The 21,275-nt window shown below is 43.3% G+C and overlaps 1 protein-coding gene across 1 annotated transcript; it reads right to left on the bottom strand.

The window, feature by feature from the left end:
* Nucleotides 1–8,209: 8,209 nt before the first annotated feature.
* igfbp5b (insulin-like growth factor binding protein 5b) lies at nucleotides 8,210–18,561 on the bottom strand. Its single transcript, XM_086266372.1, has 4 exons — nucleotides 17,921–18,561; nucleotides 10,069–10,277; nucleotides 9,845–9,964; nucleotides 8,210–9,192 (listed from the first exon to the last, which is right to left on the bottom strand). The coding sequence occupies exons 1-4, from the start codon at nucleotides 18,252–18,254 to the stop codon at nucleotides 9,055–9,057; spliced, it is 801 nt and encodes a 266-aa protein (XP_086122498.1). The 5' UTR covers nucleotides 18,255–18,561; the 3' UTR covers nucleotides 8,210–9,054.
* Nucleotides 18,562–21,275: the final 2,714 nt, after the last annotated feature.

Raw genomic sequence — 21,275 nt, 5'->3', positions numbered from 1 at the left:
CTTTGATTTGTGGCACTCAGGCTCTTAAACTTCATGTCAGCTCCAGCTAAATGTAATTTTACACTCAACAAACAGGATGGGTGTTTTTTGCAGATTGCTCATCTGCAGGTATATACTTTATGTTCCTCAGCAGTCAATCACTCTTTTCTCCCTTTGACTTACATTTGACTTTGATTTACTTCTTTATTTACTTACCCTGGCCATCTGCAGCCATTCAGACATAACAGATTACTTAATTACTTATTTTACTTTTCATACAAGTGATATGTGTTCTCCATATTTTGTCTTTCCCTTTGAGCCTGGTTCGTGACACCATCTGGAGTAATTTATCCTTGGTGGCATGGCTCCATTCTGAGGCCTGGCAGTTCACACCTCCCTGCTTTTTCATGTGCATACATGGAAAGCCAGAGGCGGCGAGAGCACCAGCAAGAGCCTGGCACAAAACAGAGCGGCAGTGACAATGGATATCAGGCTGGTTAAGATAGACACAGCAGAAAAGGAAGAGCAGGTGGGTTGAAAAGTGGCTTGCAGATGTGCAACAAATGTATACAGGATTTAAAAGCCTAAATAATTTGCATATATATGATTTGCTCAATAAATGAAATATTTGTTTGCTAATAAAAGTTGCACTGAATGATTGGGCTTCCTTGAACATCTGTTAAGTTTTTATTTTTGAAGTACATGTGACATCAAGTAGAAATTGCAAACACTGGGAAATGTCCCCAAGAACAGTCACCAGTGATTTGCCATCAAAATGATTCAAGACTTGGGTGTAAAAAGAGACTTCTTTGAAGTCCAGGCCAAAAGTGTATCATATGAGACCACTCCTGACTGGCTTTGGCCACGTAACCTTATACTTGTGCCCATGTGCCAGTTACTGTAGCTGAACACCAGTCCAATGCTGTATTTAATCACACTCCTGCTCCTTTAGCTACAGCCTCACAGCTTTGTTCAGTTTTTGTGACATATTTTATCTATTTTTTTTATTTATGCCTTGTTTTGGAAGAGAGTTTGTCATAAATGTTTGACAGCTTGGCTCAGTGTCGTCCGTGGATCCTCGGATCCTTCGCCACATCTGATGGTAGTTCGAGGCTGGTCTTTTGCAAAAACACGAATCAAAACAAGTGTCTTTTGTTTGGGCTTTAATAGATCTGGCACAATGAGCTAAGGAGGGTAGTTTTGCAGAAGGATTGAGAGTGGGAGTGAGAATCTCTGCTTGCTTGGTGTTTTTGAGTGTGTGAGTGCATGTGTATGTGCAAAAGCACACGTACTGTATGTGTGTATTGGCACAGAGAGTCCAAGATCCGCCCTACTTTCAGGCTACTATTTCTTTTGTTAGCATTCAACAAACTTCCCTTGATATGTTGATGGTGGGTCTGTTACTAAGACTCCCAGAAGCTGTACTTGTTGAATGTTAACAAAATAATTGTTGTTTTATCTGTGCTGAAATGATAAGGTGCTCCCATGTTAGCAGGAAGTAGAAACATTAACTCTCAATATGGACAAAAAAGCCAATTATTATGTTTCAGCTCAGCAGGGCAGGGAAGCCAGTAACAGTGCTGAATCTGCACAGATGTGGTTATGCAGGGGCACGAATAGAGGAACAGATAATGAAGCTGTATCTTAAAGGGGAATTACACTTTATCCACTACCTTCACACAATACCAGAGTTCCTGAACACTCTGGTATTGCATGAAGTGGATTCAATAAGGCCAAAACAAGAGGAAGTTAGCTTTCTGCTAAATACAAGAAACAAGGCTTTTGGCAATTAGCTTCCACTTACCGCTTATTCAGGGTCATACGGGACTGGAGAAATCCAGTTATCATGGTGAGAGAGGTAAGGTACACTAAAGACTAGGGAACACGTTGGTACAGTGTTTATAACATCAAGGCATGATTATCTTGGATTTGGATTCACCACCAGGCCTTTCTGTGTGGAGTTCACGTATTCTCCCTGCACCTGCATGGGCTCTTGGTGAGTACTCTGGCTTCCTCTCACAGTCCAAAGACATGCATGCTGTGGCAATATGTGTGAGAAAAATGGTTGTCTTCTTCCTACTGTGTTAGCCTTGTAATAGACTGGTGACCTGACCAGGCTGTACCTCTCCTAGCAGCGCTGATCTGCCGCTCTGTTAGGTTGAATTTAAAATCCTTTCTCGTACAAAGAAAGTCCTAAATGATCAGGCCCATCATATCTTGAGCACCTCATGGTGCCATATCATCACAACTAAGCACTTCACCTTCAGTGTGAATGCTGTGGTTCCTCGAGTTTCAAACAGGCAGCATCTTTACTTTTTACTCTCTACAAACTTTCCTTTTTAACAAAGATGGTAGTTAAGCTTGATCACGTGACCCCGAACAATCCCTTAGTTCAAGTTGTTGGGGAATTTTCCATGATGCGTTGAGCATTTTGTATCCTCTCCCTCTTTTTTTCTTGCTTCCCATGCATTTGCACGCAACTGTTGCATGCAATAATAATAATGGGTCTTCAGGTTTTTAAAAAAAAAAAAACTTTACGTAAACATAATCTAATATCAGGCAGAAGAGTCATCCGGCTCTTATCATCTCTGTAATCTGAATGTCAAATAAAAAAGTGTTTGATTAAAAAATACACCTATTTTTTTACCTTACTGGTAGCAAGTTGCCACACACAAGTTAGGCGATTTAGTTAGTGCTGGTTTATTTACACATGTGCTCAGCTTATAGCAGTTTGTCTTTTCAGACGTCATCCAATGTTACCCTGGTAATCCGTGTTCCAGCTTCTCCACATACACACACTGCGGTCCCTGCATGTTACTGTGTAAAATAGGAGAATCATGATTAGATGATGGCTGACAGATGTACCAGCCAGCCTCTCCTGGTGCTGCCCCTGAACCCTCTGCTCCACCCCTCCCCTGCAGCTGAGCCAAAACCCCACCCCACTGCTATACTACCGTTACAGTGAACCGTGCAGTCTTCAAGAGACAAATAGGTAAGTTTTGCCTTTTGCATTCTGTGTTTTGTCCTGGTTATTGCCGATTGTTTCTCCATGCTCCTCTTTCTGTCTTCTGTTTCCACTCCCTCACTAACCAGTCGTAGAAGATTTCTGCCCATCCATGAGGTCTGGTTCTGATGGAAGTCTTTTCCTGTATAAAGGGAGTTTGTTCTCCCCACCAACACCAAGCACTTATTCTCTCTATAACATTGTAGGGTTTTTTGCTTTATGATATAAATAACCTCTAGACAACTCTTTTTGTGACTTGGTACTATAAACTGAACAATATAATAGAAACGACTTGAACTTCATAGTAACCCCATTCTACCACCCTCAGCTGTAAGTGACCTGGAGCAGTGCTTGTAACATTATGTACTGTAAGTTGGCATTAATGCTGCTAAACAGCCAAAATAATTCTATACACTTTCTTCCGGGCAAAAAAGTGTTTTAATGTAATCAGATAAATACCCAAACTCAAATAAAATGGCCTGCATTTGGCCTGCATTTGTATAGCGCTTTTCTAGTCCCTAAGGACCCCAAAGCGCTTCACACTACATTCAGTCATTCACCCATTCACACACACATTCACACACTGGTGATGGCAAGCTACGTTGTAGCCACAGCTGCCCTGGGGCGCACTGACAGAGGCGAGGCTGCCGGACACTGGCGCCACCGGGCCCTCTGGCCACCACCAGTAGGCAAACATGGGGTTAGTATCTTGCCCAAGGATATTTGACATGCAGCCAGGAGGCAGCCTGGGATCGAACCACCGACCTTCTGATTAGTGGCTGACCTGCTCTGCCACCTGAGCTACAGCCACCCCAAAAATAAAACAATGCTATGACTTTTGTTTTTTTACATGAAAGCTGAGTTTGCTCATAAATGGATTCTGGTAATGCGTGTTGATTGGTCAGTTAAGGATTTGTGATAAAGTGCCCTTTCTTGATGGTACCAAGTTCCAGGTAAAAATTAATTTGCTTCTTAAGTTAAACTAGAAACTGTATGCTTGTGTAAGAAACCGTTTATTGTTGTGATTGAAAGTAACTGCTGTCAGAGAAAATCAAAAATACCTAGACCATGGAGCCCCCAATCTCATTCGCTGTCTCATTTAAAACTTTTGTTGATGAAATTTCACAGATTCGCTCTGATTCCTTTTAAAAACAATTGTTTAAAATATAAAACTTCATTCAGTTGTTAGAATGATGCAGATTACGTTTTTATATTGCTGGAATCTCCCATAATATTGAGAACGTCTACTAGACTGCACCGTAAGGTTCTCTTTCTTGGCTTGAAGGACGTCAAATCTTAATCTCTAAATATGGTTTACTTAACACACATTTGTGGGTCTCACTGTCACATCCGATCCACGATGAACAACCCACCATTTGGGATTCTAGGTCTTAGTCCATTTGGGATGAAAGGGCTTGGATGAAAACTAGAAAACTAGCAGACACTTGTCTGCCGTCTTCTACCACCAGCACTGGCGGATTCTATCACTAAGTCATGTGATTTACTCCCAACTGCCGTACTTTCTTTCAAATCTCCTTTCATCTCCATCTCAGTGATGACAAGAACCACTATTACCTCTTAAAGAGATAGTATTATACAAGAGCACAAGCAGTGATTTGAAGAGATCCTAAATACGTAGTGTAAACATCTGCATGCCATTTGTAAGCTTATGTCTTTAAATGTCCCATCATCCTGTCTAAAAGTCACATTTAATGAAGTGAGCCACAGGCAACGCAATGCACAAGCAACTAAAAGCATCTCCAAAGCTTTTTGCTTGGGATTTTTCAGCACTGACCATTTGTTTAATTGTATAATTGAAATACAGTACAGAAAAGTATCCCACCTTAGGTCTCGCATGGGCAGAAAAGTGCACAGCACAGCAGTTTGACTGGATTTGGGATGCAGTGAGGTGCGTGAGTTGATGTTAGATGTAGACGTCCAACGTTGTTGGCCTAATTATCTAATAAAAGGGGCATAAATGCTTTGAAGTCCTAAGTGCAGTTGTCAGTTTCTTTGAAGGCAAATAGTAATTGTCATGTACACTACCTCACAAATCAAATCTTCTACACATGTTTCCTCCTCCCTGAAGTCAAAGCATGCGCTGCCCCTGGTCCACACACACACACACACACACACACACACACACACACACACACACACACACACACACTCATGGAAACATACCACAACAACCTTTACAGCACCCTTGATCTGCTAGCTACACAGGAACTCCTGGATCCTTCTACCCTTTCATGCCCTGCTTCAGTCACCCACATCTGGAGTCAGTCAAAGTCTTGAGGTCCCCAGGGAAAGATTTTGGTGGCCCCCTAAAAAAAGAAAAGTCCTATTCTGTCACTTCCTTAAAGCCACAAGAGAATAAAAATGACCAGACACCCATCTTCAGAGATGCATGCACATGTCCTTAGAGCCCTTTAATGTTTAACTGAAAGCCAACAGCTAATCAGAAACTGGCATCTGTGCTCTTTGAGTGCATTTATATCATGTTTTTCAAAAGATGGTTGTGACAAACACCTGGATGGTGAAACTGCTTCACATTTAGTATCCACAGAAAATACTTTCAAAGATTACCATATTGTTTCCATATCTTCCATATGCACGCAACTGGATATATACGTCTGTGTAAAGAGGTGTGTCACAGGGAGCGCATTCTTCCTTTAAGTGCTGATAAAGGCAGGTTTTCCATAACATGATTAAGTCTCCTTCAGGCTACAGATCTCTTCTTCCCAGTCATTTGAATAGTGAGCCGGCCCCTGTAGATGTTATCCCCCCCGAAGTTCAAACTCATGTTAAATGACTTCCTTCTTCCGGTGCAATCTTTTTGACTATGGTGTTGAAAACCAGGTGACTTGCCTTCAGGCGAGGCTTTATAAAGTCACATCCTGCATGCTGGATGAGATCCTGTAGTGTAGCCTGGGTGTCTCAGACTTATGTCTAAGAGGTTTAACAGTTCGTGCCTCAGAGATTAGTTAGTGCTTACAATCAGGAAGATTCCCGCTCAAACTGTATGTTTCAAGCCAGTTTAGCAGCTACTTACTCCCCTTAAAGATGCAGTACTAGAAATGAAAGCTTCACGCAGAATGCTTAAATGAATACATAACTTTATTTAAATAAATGCTTTGTCATAACAAAAACAGACAAAGGTTAAAAGAGTACATAAATTACAAGTTGAATAAATATTACACAGTGATATTCACTTTAATAATTTGAGCTTTTTTGTCTTTTTTTTTCTTATTTGTCTTATGTAGCTCCAAATACTGACCATTTTATTTCCTGCTATCCTCCTGCCACCGATGGGTCGATTTCACAAGCCAGTGAACACCAAATTACGAAACCCAATTGTATCGTCGCATTACATCCAAAAAGTGTTATGTATTCAGAAATAAAAGCTGTACTGTAGTTACTGTACTACTGAAGTATGTGAATTGAAATTCAAACCAAGTAGGAGATATGAAACCTGAGGAAGCTGCTACTCGCAAACAGGAATCCTGAATTCCAACCTGCAATTGAAATGAAAGAGATAACTGGAACGCTGATATTTGCCAAGTTCCAATTTCAGATATTTAAACTGATTGCAGTATTTCATTCCTCGGATTTCCACGACTCCCAGTTATTGTCCTGCTAACTGTATCTAATGTCATGCAATTGGTGACCCCACATCGGGGAAGTGGCTAGGCCCTGATCATGACCACTGCCCATGGCGCTCGCTCTCCCTCTTCTCTGTCTCCTCTGTCTCTATCTCAGCTGTCATCTCTGTGCAATAGGCCATGAAAACATCTCTAGCTGTGTTACTTTCAATCTACTTTTCCCTAAAAGATGCTGCTGTATTGGAGGTCCCAGGCATGGGCTTCACAGCCCCTGTCAACAAATATTACCTCAAAGCACCACCTCTGAAAGGTAAGCACAAGATAACACAACATTTAGCTTTTTTTACTTTTTGTTGTTCTTGCTGTTAAACTAACTTCATGATACCACATCTCAGGATGTTGCCGTGTGTCAATATCAATAGTGAGTAACTGAAATAAGTGCAAGCTGCTTATTTTCGAAAGTGGTAGCGGGGATTTGGTGTTGGAAGTGGGGCAAGGAGCCTTGACAATGTATTCCCAACTGGAAGCCATTTAGGATGCACACATCTGCAGAAGCATTAAAAAAAGCCCTAAAACACGATTTACCTCCGAACATCCTTTGGCTTCCCCTCTCTGGCAATCATATACATTGGCATTCACATGAAGAAGCATGAATCTTAGCTTATTGGTTGTCAAAGAGAAGAAGGAGGTTTAACGGACTGCAGTTCCTCACACATCATTTTTGTCCAGAACTACCCCCAGGCGGAGATTACAAATGGATTTGCAACATATTATCGACACCATTTCAAAGGACCTACCACATTCACTGTTCTTCTCTTAATCAGAACCTCTATTGTCATATCAAGTATCTGAAAATTGCCCCGCATGATATCCATGTCACTTTCACGTCAGTATTTAAATGTCTTTGCATATAGGAAGGCACTGTGACTTGCACACAGAGAGAGCGACTCTATTAAAGACCCTGTTATAACCTGTAACCTTTTTGTTTGGATCATGCCCCACTCAGATAAAGGTAGATAACCTCCGCATGGAGGCGTGTAAGCAGAAGGATTTCAGATTGTTAGCTTTTTTGACTTCCCTGTAGTTGACCTACAAGAATCCTTTGAAATTCTTTACAGGCTATTTTTCCCCCCAAGCACAATTACATTGTTCTCATACTTTGTTTCTACAGGAAAAACAAACATTCAGTAACTATATTTAAAAGTAATGTAATACACCATGGTTACACTGTAGTAGCAGTACTGAGGGGGAACCACTTGATAAAGAAACATGGCTCAAAAGTGGGTGGTCTTTACTTCACTGAAGGCAAAGAAAACAGCACAAACAAAACCATACAAAACTACACTTCACACAAATGGATCAGAGAAGCGGCCGGCCCGACTGGGAAGCTGGATTGCATGCACTCATGATCGGAGTCAGACTTGAGTCAGACTTAAGCTGAAAACGTTTAGTTCACCAGTAGAGCCAGCGGTGCTCTCTAAGCTCTGTGTCGCCCTGCATGGCAATGTCTGTTCAAATAGGCACAGTTGGCATATCAGGCTAGCTACATTGTCAAAGAGCCACATACATAGATTCATCTGTGATGGTCTACTTGCTTTTTTTTGTTTTTGTTTTTTTACGCTTTTACATTAAGAGAAGGCCAGTCCCGATACCACTTCAAGCTCTAGCAATACTTGTGACAAAATCAGAAAAAAAAACCAAAAAGAAAAAGGAAAAAAAAGGACATTCTTTTTTGTAATAGGCTCACTCCGTCATATACCAACATACATACCACACATTCAAACTGTACACATGCACGCGTCCATGCACGCATCATTTTGTGATTTTTTTTACACATATCCAAGCAGGTTCCCCTATTCATAAGTGCTCTGACAGAACCCAGATAGAGTCAACTGTTACAGCATATCCCTATCTCTTCTTTGTTTTTTTCTTTTGGAGAACAGATAAAAACAAATTACTCTGGCCAATCGTCAGCTCCACAGTGGCATCATGTTCCATGGCCTAAAACTGATCTGTTTTCAATCAATAAGCCTGATGCTGTTTCTCTCTTTTTCTTCTTTACAATTGTTTTAATTTCACCTCACACAAACCCACAGCTTCTATAAAAATATATCCATTAGTTGCATATATTTTCATGGATCTGCAGCCAAGGGACCAGGCTCATAGAAGGGCGGTCCCGTGATCATAATAGTCAAAGGATCTAGTAAATCTTCTGGGACTTTCACCCTCATTTAGAGAAGAGTGCTTGGTCAACTGAAAAGAAAGGAAAAAAAATACAGGTGTCTTTTTTCAGCCTGTTGTTTTGCGATTGGATTTTTTTTCTTCTTTTTTTAAGTTGAAAAAACAAATCTTGAAGTGAACGTAGGGCGGAGCATACAGGTGTGATTCAGAGAGGAGGCGTGGGCCCTGGGTCACGTGGTGGTTAAGGGTTGGGGGATGGGGGAGGTCAAAATGGCCCTCCCAGTTTCACTCATTGTTATTGCTGCTGCTCTCCAGGTCTTTACACTGAATATCACCTCCGCTGTAGTCTGTGCCGGGGAGCTGAACACCGTACTTGTCAACACACCAGCAGATGCCTCGTTTGCGGCCACGAGATGGCTTGCACTGTGGAGAAGAAAACAGTGAGTTAATCCAGCAAGGTCCCATGTTAAAAGGCCTACATTTAAATGAGCTATTTTCCAACTATGTGATAACCACAAAGTGGGGATTTTTCTTAGTAACTCTGAATTATGGGGGAGAATTATATTTTAGCAAGGATAAACTGCATTTTTAGAGCTAGGGCTGCCTTGAGTTATTGGTGAATGATAGTTAGCTCTCTGCTAGCTTCCAGCACTGCTAATTGGAGTCACTGTATTTGACTTCTTTGGTTTAGGATGTTCATGTCCTTTGGAGCATTTTTGATGTTGTTCCATTTGAGAGGTCTGTGCACTGCTTTTTGTAAGTGAACTATTTGTTAGTTATTTAGCTCTAATTAACAGACATCTGTGTCTGTGTGGTAGAATGATGCAGTATTTGGAGGCAGCTTGCTAACCTGAACTTACCACTATCATCATAACAATGTTTATTTGCATTTCCTGGAGTGAATTCTCAAAGGGCTAAAGCTAACAGCTAGCAAGCAAGCCCACTGATTGCTGTCATTCCACTGAAATAACTATGTTTAATAACAATGAAATTATGCAGTTTATTGTTATGTTGGTCAAATGCTTGCTCAAAGGGTGGTGTGAGGCTATATAAGGTTTAAAGAATCAAGGCTCACCTGTTTGCGTTTGAAGAATCCTTTTCTGTCACAGTTGGGAAGGTACAAAGACAGCGCCATTACACGAGAAGTATCCTTCATTCCCTGAATGATCCCGTCCAGTTTTCTCCTGCATGGACCCTTTAGAGAAATGCAGCACGGGATTATTAACCAAACAACTACCAGTTGTATACTGAGATATACACCGCAAAAACCACATGAAACTTTGCACATGGAATACTTACAAATTCAGGCTCATGCTTGTCAATGGGCAGAGGAGAGTAATCAATGGTTGAGCCAATGATGCGCTGCTTGCCTTGCTTCCTCTTCTGCTCCTTGCGCACTGCAAGGACTTTTTTGCTGTTCACAATCTCTTTGGGATAGAGTGGTGGTGGTCTAACCCCGCCTGTACTCTGTGTGGTTCTGGTGTCCTCGTGTTCTCGGGACTCGCGATCTGCACCACAAAAAACAGCAACAACAGAAAGAGGTTACTTTTTTTTCAAATTACATTTTTATGCGCATCCAGCAAGTGTAACTGGAATTCTCTTAAGTTAAAGTGCCTTGATGCATGCTCAATCATTCAGGTAAGGAAATCCCAAAAAGCTGATTCTGTTCATCTGGACGTAGCATAATGTGCTCGTCTCTTACGTTAAAGTTCAGAGAAGTAAGAAAATTTTGGGAGCCCAGTGGTAGCATTATTATTACTGGATTTTTTAGTTAAAGAATCAGAGAAATCTATTTTTAAATATAAAAATAAACTATTTTAAATGCCTAATTTAGCTTTTATATGCTATACACAGTGAGCAAGAGAAAGAGCAGCAACTAAGTGTCAAACAAAGTTCCTTCTCACTTTTATCTCGTACTCATTTCTCATATCATTTCATGGTAGTTGTTTTGACTGGAACTTTAAACATTTCTGTGAAGGTAATGTCCTATCAAATGACATTAATAACATATTAATGTACAATATTAACAGTGACATGAGATTTGTTTTTGCAATGTTTAACAAACGGAAAAAAAATCTTAGTTTAGGATGTTATTTTGCATTATTGTATAGTCATCTGCATAAATGATAAATCATGCCTGTCAGTCCTTTCCACATACAAACAATAACAGGTGAGTGCTTTTCCAAGGGTTTGTGCCAACTGTTGTTTAACATTTGTGTAGGGAGGAGAGAAGGCTGCAGCTCTGGCCAACAGCTGATGAACTCCTACTGGTAAGAGCTTAGTTTTAAATCATCTTTTCTCACCCAACCCCACTTATCAAAGGCCCTTTGCTCTATTTATAACTGGAAAAGTTTGAAATCCTGCATTCATGTTTGAGCTCAGGGCTATCTGTGAGGGAAAAAGACACAAAATATGTAGAAAAATATGCACAACATTTTTGCTCAACAGTCTACCAACAACACATCCTCTCATAAGTTTAAAAGTGAGACATGCCGGTCTTCACACATGAATCCAGACACACTGATATTTATGAGCATAAAGAGCTCTACTAATTGGGAAGCCTGGATCACGTGTTGCATGGAAAAAACTGCTAACATGTTATCTGGGCTAAACTGCAACCGGGCCTGAGGCCCCTGTGTGTAGTAACTTTATAGCGACGTGTCCCACATTAAACTGATTCAAATGTCAAGCTCAGGAAAATCCAGTTGCACCACGGAATCATATAAATGCTTGTACATTTGTGTCACACTGTATGCACTCCTTAGATGTAATTCCAGCTCCCCCAGGGGGCACTGTAGTCTCAGAGATCTGAAAGTCCCTTCTGACAGGATATTTACAGGTTGAGGTCCTTTATCCTTAACCCAAACCCTCCCCTCCCCCTATTCCTATCTTTGGGGCTCAGCCTCTTAAGCCTGGACCCCCAGCCAGAGGTTCTTTGAGGCCACAGAAACAAGCCCTCCACTTCCCCCCTCTTGGCTTAGCTGTACCATAAGTACTGAGTTATTGTGGGGACTTTGCCAGGCCCCAAATGGCTGAAGCCATGGTGCCAGTGGATGACCCTGGTTATATTTATCTGACAAGGAAACCCGCCGTGGTGCACGAGGCCAGGCGCACTGAACCAAAGAGGAATGTTGGCTGCAAACTATATGGCCAACTGCTGCTGGAAGACAAATCAACTTCCATACATGAATATGTTACTTATGAATATAACAATATGTTAGAAATGTGACAAGTTGCATGACTCTGACTGGCCTCTTGGTAGAGAGCCAGCCTGGAGAAAGGCGCTGAGACGTAACAAGGATACGAGCTCAGAGAAACTGATGTTCAAAGAGCCTGACACAGCATGAGTGTCTGGGAGTCTTTGGGAGGGGAGGGGGAGGTGGGGGCTGGAGGCAGGGTGATTACCAGAATTGGGTCTTTGGCTTCTGCGCTGCACTGCCGTCTCTTTGAAATTAATCTCGCAACCCATGACTTGGCAGGCCTCAGTTTGTGTTTAGATATGTCCTTGTGTCTCCCCGCTCAGACTAAGGGGCTATTGCGTGCTATAAATAAACACGTCAAACAAGCATTCTCATGTACACCGTGCATGTGACCACTTTGGAAAACCTTTTTTATTTCTGCTGTACAGTCTAATACTTTCTCAGGGCGCTTGATTAAAATGCCACATATCTGGCAATAAAATATCCTGGTGAAAATAAACGTTCTCTGTCGGTCGCTTTGAGAACATGCCTGTCTGGAGAGAATACGGTTAACAATGCGGGACAGATGAAGGTTTCCAAAAAATTCATGCAGCTTTCGAAAAGACAATGGTGCCTGACTTCCATGCTTGCGCTGAAAAAAAAAAAAATCACAAAAATCACAAAAATTCATCTTTTCTGATGTGGCCTCTTAGGCTCTGCCACAAAAACTCAGTTTTTCCATGCTAAGGGTACCCAGCTTGTAAAGGAGTCTTAGAGGGTCTGTGTTTAACTCCTGAAACTCGGCCAAGATGCTGGACGGGGGCCAAGTGAGCCAAGTCATGTGCATCTCTTCCATTCAGCCGAGCCCAAAGCCGTGCTGCTATCGCTTCTCCCTCTGCTCGAGCTAAAGATTTCATTAGGGCAAGAGGAGTGGAGTAGCCAAAGGAGGTGCACCTGATACTCCTCTGTTTAAAAATTAACATCTGCACACAATTATGCTTCATGAATATCCCAAGTTTCTTATGGGCACAAGTCCAAGAATGAAAGATAAGCTGCCCCTTCTTTTGATTTTTCTCTCCACTGGGTCTTTAAGACTGTAACAACATCGCTTAGAGAAAAAAACAAAACAGGACAATGGATTCTCCCACCTTCCATTGGATTTCCCAACATTACACCACGTTTGTTACGTCTTGCCTTTGATAACGTCAGTCTGTGCCCTGCATCTGAAATTACATCTTTACAAGATGTAAGAGAGCGGTGAATAGAGGTGCTGTTTAATCTCATCTGGGGGTAGGACAAGATAATTGTGGGGATAAATGAGCCTAAGGGCATCTGTTATATAAAGCACAACGTTAGTAAGCCATCCCTCTGTGTCACACTGCCTCCGCTACTTAATATTTGAAAGCAAGGGCACGGCCCAATAACCCTGCAGTTTCTAGAGCAGCAAAGGAGGTGTGAACAAGCCAAGAGGGATTGTGGGAGTCGCTAAGGAGTGTGTGCAGCAGCATAAAAGTTATCTGATGAGAAAAGGAAATGGGTCCAAATTATGGCAACGTTGCCAGTTGCAGAGCTCTTTTATGGCAAAAGAGTTTTCAGATAAAATGAAGAGTTTGTTTCAGTGGCAAAAAGTAATGAAATGGCACGAACAGCCATTTGAGTTTTCATTAAGAGATTTTGATCCAAACAGGCCAACAAGATACATCCTCTGCACATTACATGACAGATGCGCAGTGGTTTCCTGAGAAGGATTAAGAGACCGATGACTGAAAAAGGCTCACTTCCAAACCAGCTGGAACAGTGAGAAAATCTGGACTTTATCAAATATTCTGTCCAGGTTTTTTTTTTTTTTGGTTTTTTTTTACCACAAGTGCAAGTGAATTATGTTTTGACCTGCATGTCCTGTTGTTTCACTGGGATTTCTGTTGTTCGGCCTTGTGCACGCTCTCAATCAGCTTCTGAATATGCAGGAAATAACACTTCCCATGGTATTGTGCACGCAGAATATATTCATTGCAATCAAAAAGTTTCCTGCTTTTCTGAATGCATGGTATAAATAGCAGCAAGAACAATTCAAGGATTATAAATTGCAAAACAGGGCCTATGAGAGGATGCAAAAGCTTTCAAAGAAGGAAATGCTGCTATAGGTAAGCAAACTTCCTGACCTGTTTACAGTTTCCGTGATGCTAAACGTTCAGTTTTATGTTGCAGAGCGTTCGAAAAAGTAAATTATTAGAGTAAGGCGCATGGCTGCTCTACTCTACATTGCTAATTTTGGTCTGAGGGCTCATCCCATATCTGAATTTGGTTTTCAACAAGCCACATGGACAGACGCAACCTCTTTTTGGGTCACCATTACCACAACACAATTGCTGGGTGTGACGACGTTCTGACTCCCCAGTGGCAGAAGAAGCTATTTTGGCGAGCATCAAGCGCTGTAGAGTGGATGTACTGTATAGGGAGAACGAGGGGAGGAAAAGAAGTCCACAGTGGATGAGAAGCTAGCTGCTTCTTCAAATCAAAACTGAGAATCAGTCTTCGTACAGTTTAAAGAAATCACTACATGGCCGTTTAGGAGAATGGAGCCAAACTTTTTAGAAGTTTGTTGTACTGCTCACTTTAAATAGTCCTCTATAAGGACAATAATATAATTATTGGTCTAGAATGTAACCAGGTTGGAGTGGAGTGAGATTACAATATCCAGATCAGGCCTAAACACATGTGACATCATCATAAAATCCTGCACTACAGTGAGAGTTGATTTCTTTCACAACTGTTGCCACCGGCAGATTAGGTGTCAGTGACCGGTAAGCTGTACAAATACCACTGTAAAATTTTATTGGAAGAATTCAAGCAAGCATGCCAAAGAGGGTATTTGCTTGCCAGCAACAACTCCAGTGGTGTTGACTCTCATTCTGTACCTGGAAAAAAAAAACTCAGTAGTATCAGTGTCTCATCCGAGAAATCACTTCGCTATCTTTTGCCACGAATTGCAAGCTTTTCAAGTGGTCATGTGATATCTTTGGAAAATGATCTTTCCAATAACTCTGCCTAGCACCTGCAGCACACGAGCTGCAGCATGGTAAGCTTTCACTGCACTGTCTCAGATGTTCAAGGTGAGATGGATGGAGAGCCGCATACAGTCTTTCCTTTGCCTGTCATGAAGCTGTGAGGCAGCTGGAGTCACTCGTGACCGGAGATATATCTAACGTGGCATGCCTTTATGCAACGTACATATTAGACAGAGTACGGTGGCTGGTTGTCTACAGTTGGAGAGAGTCAGCGTTTGCATCATTTTCTCAGCTACAGCCGAATAACCCGCCGTGCCAGGGACGATGTGAACGTGGAAAAAGCAGATGGTAATGCTCATGAATTGAATAGCATTCTAAAATTATGCGACAACAAGTGTCACCGAGGCTGAAACTGTCTGGCAGCGGCTGAAAACTGCATCTACACACACATTAAGGACCCGGGCAAATGTAAAAGTATTAAAGTTGTCAGTAAAGGCAGCAGGTTTTCTGTTGCTAGGCTAATAAGGAGCATAGTATTTCTGTCCATGTGTAAGAAGAGTATTCTGGTTTTGGAACCACTCCCTAATCATCTTTTGTTTCTTGGCAAAGAGCAATCTGTTAAAACATAAGGCCTTTTCAGAAGCTTGAAGGACGGGAGGCGTGCTGCCATGAAGTCATATCTGTTGGCAAGCTTTCTGGGGTCTGATTCACTCACAGGGGGCTAACAAAGTCTAAGTGCCCCGGGAGCACATACCACCTCCTGTGCCTTACAATCCAAGCCACTCCTGGGATCACAGTGCAAGAGCAAAACATGAATTAATGCACTGCTGGGACATGAACCCAGATGCAGAGTGATGGCCAGGATTCTTGTTCTTTAAAAGGGAGGGGGGAGTGGGGGACTAGAGGATAGCAAAGATTCCTCCCCGCCATTGTTTGACTGTCCCAGTCAGTATTTAGTGGGCCGCAGCTCTCGTGGCCTCACGAGTGCGGTGGACACTTGAGCTCCTCCTCTCTGTGTCTCTGTGTTTGCCTTGCTCAGCTGGTACAGCGCGCAGACAGCTGCAACCCCACACGACAGGAAACCAGAAGCTCACCTCATGAGCTCCCGTCCGCAGAGCTGTTTGACAGAAGGCCCTTCAGAGGAAAGAGCGTGCCGGAGGCATTCTGCTGAATCATTGCGCTGTGACTGAGAGCCCTGCAATGAATGCACCGCCCGGGGCAGGAAAAGATGCTCCGGTTACCTCCGTGGACCAACACAGAAGCCAGGTTCTGCTTGTGTGTGTGTGTGCGTGCGTGTGTGTGTCGGCGCAAACCAAAGTGAGACAAAACTGCCTGAGGTGTCATCACATGCAATACACACCCAGAGACCCACACAGCCCCACCCAAGTATATGTGGCAGCAAATACACACAAACTTGGAAAACAAACACAAAAGACTACATCATTTCACATACTGACTGAAGCTTTACCAAACCTGTGATTGCCTGAGTGTTTTGTAACGGCAGTCATAGCTGGACCCATAGAAGAGAGATGAGGGGTTGCTCACAGGGTGGACATAACCTCATGACTCCATCAATAGTATAAATGAGCCCAGTCGAAGTCTATTTTACAGAGTGAGGCTTGTAGCCAAAACCTTTGTGGTTTCCACCTACTTATCTAGTTGTTGACAAGCTGCTAAAACTCTGAGTCAAGGTGGACCTGTCTGCTTCCCTCAGAAATATCTTAAATCATTCAAGACTGTTGGCCCAGCTCTCCTTCTCCCTCTCTCTCTCTCTCTCTTTCTGTCTATATCGGTCTTTCTCTCTTTTCTCTCACGCACACAGATTTAGTGGTAATCCGACTCGAAACACCACCCATAGGGATAGCCTGCAGCCCCAAATCTGCCTAAATTCTGCTTTAAAGAGATCCAAAGTTTATAGAGTGGCAGCTCATTTTGTCTCATACAGTAGAAGCCTTCGATCGATTTCACAGTTTAAGCAGTTGGACGGGAAAGGCGAAAAACAGAGAACAGCTCTGGCGTGTGGATGGAAAATCGAGGGCTTTGACAGACACTTGTTAGAGCTGGATGTTAAAGGAGGCTGAAGCATGAACCCTATTTTCATCTGAATATTACTTGCATAGAATAAACCAACATTCAGTCCACGGCCACCTTTCGTGCGTGCGTCAAGAGACGCGTAAAACTGTGTCAAAAAGACTGTAAACCTGTAAATATTTTAAAGCGGGGACTGTCTGGATCATTGTCAACCACTTTCGGGTTTCGCTAAACCGCAGTCTGACAGCCACTGCCCCGTACTGCCGGCGCAGCTCAGCCGGGACACGCCATGTGCGTTCACCACAGCTAAGAGTCGATCCCGCAGCAGATTAACCGGCACCGGGCGACACGAGCGGAGTGTTTGTTCACGCCGTGTTATTATTGTGGAGATTCAGCCCTTTAAAACTTCTGTGCTACAGCTAGATGCTCAGCCTGACACCAGAAGGAGCATGTGTGATCTGCGCAGAGAGCCGGAATGAGCTCCTACAGTCAGTTGATTCAAAGCGGTGGATAAAAGTTAATCAGATGCCACCTCAAACCATATGTCAAACAAACGCGCCGGTACCGGCTGCTCGCGCTCCAGGGCTCTGCGCTTCTTTTGCATGGCAGAGAACTATTTCGGGTGGTCTAAGTGAGGAGGGAAGAACTTGGGAAAAGGGGTTGAATTTCATTTAAGAGGGAGATTTTGTATTTAATAAAACAGAGCAGGCTACTGTGCTGCCTTTTGGTTGGTCCCTCAGGCTGCAGGAGCCTTTCTCAGAGTAACACACGCTGGATCCCGGCGTGGGACAAGATGTCAACAAACACTGATAAACAGAGGAGAGAGAACACCCAGGGGGTCCCGATGCAGACGAGAAGTTACATTTCTCACACATTTTAAACCCATGTTCGCTCTCAAGCATGCATTCAGTCACCCAGCAGTGAGCGTCTTACCTATGGGCGGGTGGGCAGGTTTGTATCCTTTCTCGTTGGTGCACAGTCCCCTGCCGTGGAGAAGGGCGTGCAGGGGTTTCTCCTCCCCGCTCCTCGGCAGGCAGCGGAGGCCCTGGGCGCACGTCCCGGTGTAAACGCCGCACGCCTGTCCCTCAGACAGTGCGCACGTTAGGCAGCAGCCGCAGCCCGGCTCCTTGACCAGCTGGCAGCCGACCGGCACCGGAGGACACATGGACAGCGCCTTCTGGTCACAGGGCTCGCACGGAACGTATGAGCCCAAGCACCCGGACAGCCCCAAGATAAATGTCACCAGGAGGCAAAAACTCAGAAACATTGTTGGCGTTCTCTTCAGCTATAGCTTAACCTCAATGCGAAGAGGAGGGGAAAAGTAGCTTGGTCTAATGAACACAATGCCTCAGTCAGATAATCCGATTTTTACAGTTAAAGCCAAGAGTCTTTATCCAAGAGTGTTGCTATCTATAAAAAACATTAATGGTAAGGTTTTTTCTGTGAACGCTGCAGAAGGACTTTAAAGGACCAATTAAAAGTACGTGCGCTATTTCCCCCCCCCCGAAATGTTGTCCTCTGCTGGAGCAAAGCAATTCTGCGCACAAAATCTCTTCCCCCGTCTGTTTGGACTCCGGTACTTTCTCCACCACAAGTTTCTTGAGCAGACTGATCAACTTGAGAGCAGCCTTGCCTTTTAAAAAACAGCCCAAACCCCTAACTATGAATACGCTAAACAGCAGGGAGGGGAGGCGCACTTGTTCCGCAGTTTGGCACGCGGCCAAACTTTTTTTTTTTCAGGAGCAGGAGGATCGCTCTTTCACCCTGAAGGCTGAGCTGATGCCGAGGTGCAAGAGGCAAAAGGCAACAGCAGCCCTCATCAAAGCATTTCAGCTAGTCGAAACCTGTAGGCTTCTGTACTGCCTATAGATTTTTTTTTTTAAGTAGTTCACATTTGTATTCTGTAATAAATTCTCACACTAAAAAACGAAACAGGGAGACGGATATTTCAGCTGTTGATTCTCAGAAATAAACTCTGGGGAAAACCTCACACAAGATTTTTGGCGCCAAACAAAATGGGGGAAAATACGTTTTTACGCGCAAAAATAATCCATTCTAACTTGTGAACGTTTTATCCCGAAAACTTTTGTTCAAGCCTCAAGGAAACGTCGTTACCTTACGTTACATAACGATTCCCCGCGGTCATAAAAACGGGATCATCGGTAACCCCCTACTTGAGTCATAATGCTGTGTGTTTGCCACGGGGTTGGATGGAATATCGTCAATGCTGCGTTCGGGGAAGGTGCGTGATATCATTACTTAGGGTTATAAAACGGTTGGAACGGTAACATTTAGAAGATTTGCCATTTTTCAATCCAGTTTTACCCCCCCGACACACACACACACACACACACACACACACACACACACACACACACACACACACACACACACACACACACACACACACACACACGTTTAGATATCACTCACAGGGATACCTGCTCCACTCTAAAGCCTGCACCTGTTGCTTCTACTGGGCACCATTTGTGTTAGAAATATAGCCAGAAGGGAAACCCACCAATGTGCTACCTCTCTCTCTCTCTCTCTCTCTCTCACTCACACACACACACACACACACACACACACACACACACACGTGCGCGCACGCGCATAAGGAACCCAGAGTCATGTTTTCGAGAAAGAAGAGTCAGAGAGAGAAGGGGAAAATGTCACGAACTCTGGGTTTGAGGCTGACAACTGAAGTGTAGCCGCCTTCTATTATTTTATAGCCTGTATGCAGAACAGTGCCTGATTGCTTCAGCGTGTGTGTCTGTGTGTGCGTGTCTACCACATATGCACTCTCGATCACACACTCGGGGCTGTTATTCCCATCTCTGCAGCTTTTAGGACAGATTTTCTTTCTTTCTTCACTACCAGCAGAGAGTCAGGAAGCCGTGTCGATTTTCCTTCCCATATTCACTCACCGCTTGATAAACTGGCCCACAATCATTTCCTAAACGTGGCTATCGGTTTATCTCATCCTGCTCCTGCAGGCTGAGGATCCACGGAGGTGATTTGTTGTTTAGGTGTTGAACACTAGAAGGCGCTGTTAGCAGTCACAAACTCCACAGGAGCTCCCTGATAACGTTTGTGCTTTTGAAATCTCTATTTGCACATAACTGAAATCATGTCTTTGTTCCAAAGGCACAGAGTATGTGGTGCTATGGTATTAGTGCATATGAATCTAAAACAAAAAAGACTACATCAATATTTATTTGTAGCCAATTCTTAGAATTTGTGCCTGGATTACATAATCTCACTTGCATGAAGCTGGATCCACACGGGCACCTCGTTTTCTCTCTAATCGCTCTGGTACGTGTGATGTGTTTGCACCTCATAGTTAGTGTTGCACACGTTTAGTGTTTTCTTTGCTTCATTTCAGCCGTGATTGTTTCAAACTTGGTTTACAGAAGATGTTGAAAGCTTTCATAACCACTGTTTTCCCCCATGGCTTTTTCTCTGGTTTCCCTCACATGCCTCCATCAGTGTTATCGCCCTCACATCTCTTGCTTTCAACCATACACATCTGAAAACGGAGTGAGCTTTTTTTTCTGTCAGAGTTTGACACAAAGAAATAAAAGCGGGGCGGGGGGGAGGTGGTCACAAAGGACTCCAGAAGCCACAGAAAACTGCACAGGGTGAACTGTGATGGTTAAATGTCTCAGTAGTCAGCTCCAGGGCGAAGAGCTGCGGTGAGTCAGTGTTCCCTCCAAAACCAACAGGAGCGGCAAAACCCTGCAAGACATAAATCTGAGCTCCTTTAGTCAAACCAGAGCAGCGATAATGAGCCGGATTAAGATAGTAAAGCAGAGTGGATTAATGATGCATCCACTAAATCTCAGCTGGGCATGAGACGATGGATGAAGAGAGGATGACAAATTACAAAGAAAATATGCTCCCAAAACAAGCCCCAGTTAAGGCTGTACATTAACATATCATCACTGCCGAGGGGACACGATGTTCCTGTTCTTTTTTCCTTATTTTGCTCTCATTCTTTTCTCAATGCAAATCCGGGTTCCCCAAAGATCTGTTCATGCATCAATCCATCTGTTACTCCCTCTGTCCCACCCTCCTCCTCCCCATGCATCATTCTGACTTAAAGGAGCAATAACAAAGTTTGCACAAAGTGTGCAAACCCGTGACTAGATGTCTTCTTTGGGTGGTGGTGTGTTTTGAATGCCAGAGGACTCATCTGAGAGTTTCTCAGAGTGCATCTACACTGCTCAACTGCCAGCATTTTCTATTGCTCAGCACTGCAACTGCAGTCCAAGGGATCAAGCAGCAT

Source organism: Aulonocara sp. 'chitande type north' Nkhata Bay, linkage group LG16 (assembly GCF_057382095.1).
Source record: "Aulonocara sp. 'chitande type north' Nkhata Bay isolate Kocher_YH1m ecotype deep benthic linkage group LG16, A_spYH_male_GT1.1, whole genome shotgun sequence".
Classification (NCBI taxonomy): Eukaryota; Metazoa; Chordata; class Actinopteri; order Cichliformes; family Cichlidae; genus Aulonocara; species Aulonocara sp. 'chitande type north' Nkhata Bay.
The sequence above is the reverse complement of the archived record's forward strand: the minus strand, read 5'-3'. Positions and strand labels throughout refer to the sequence as shown.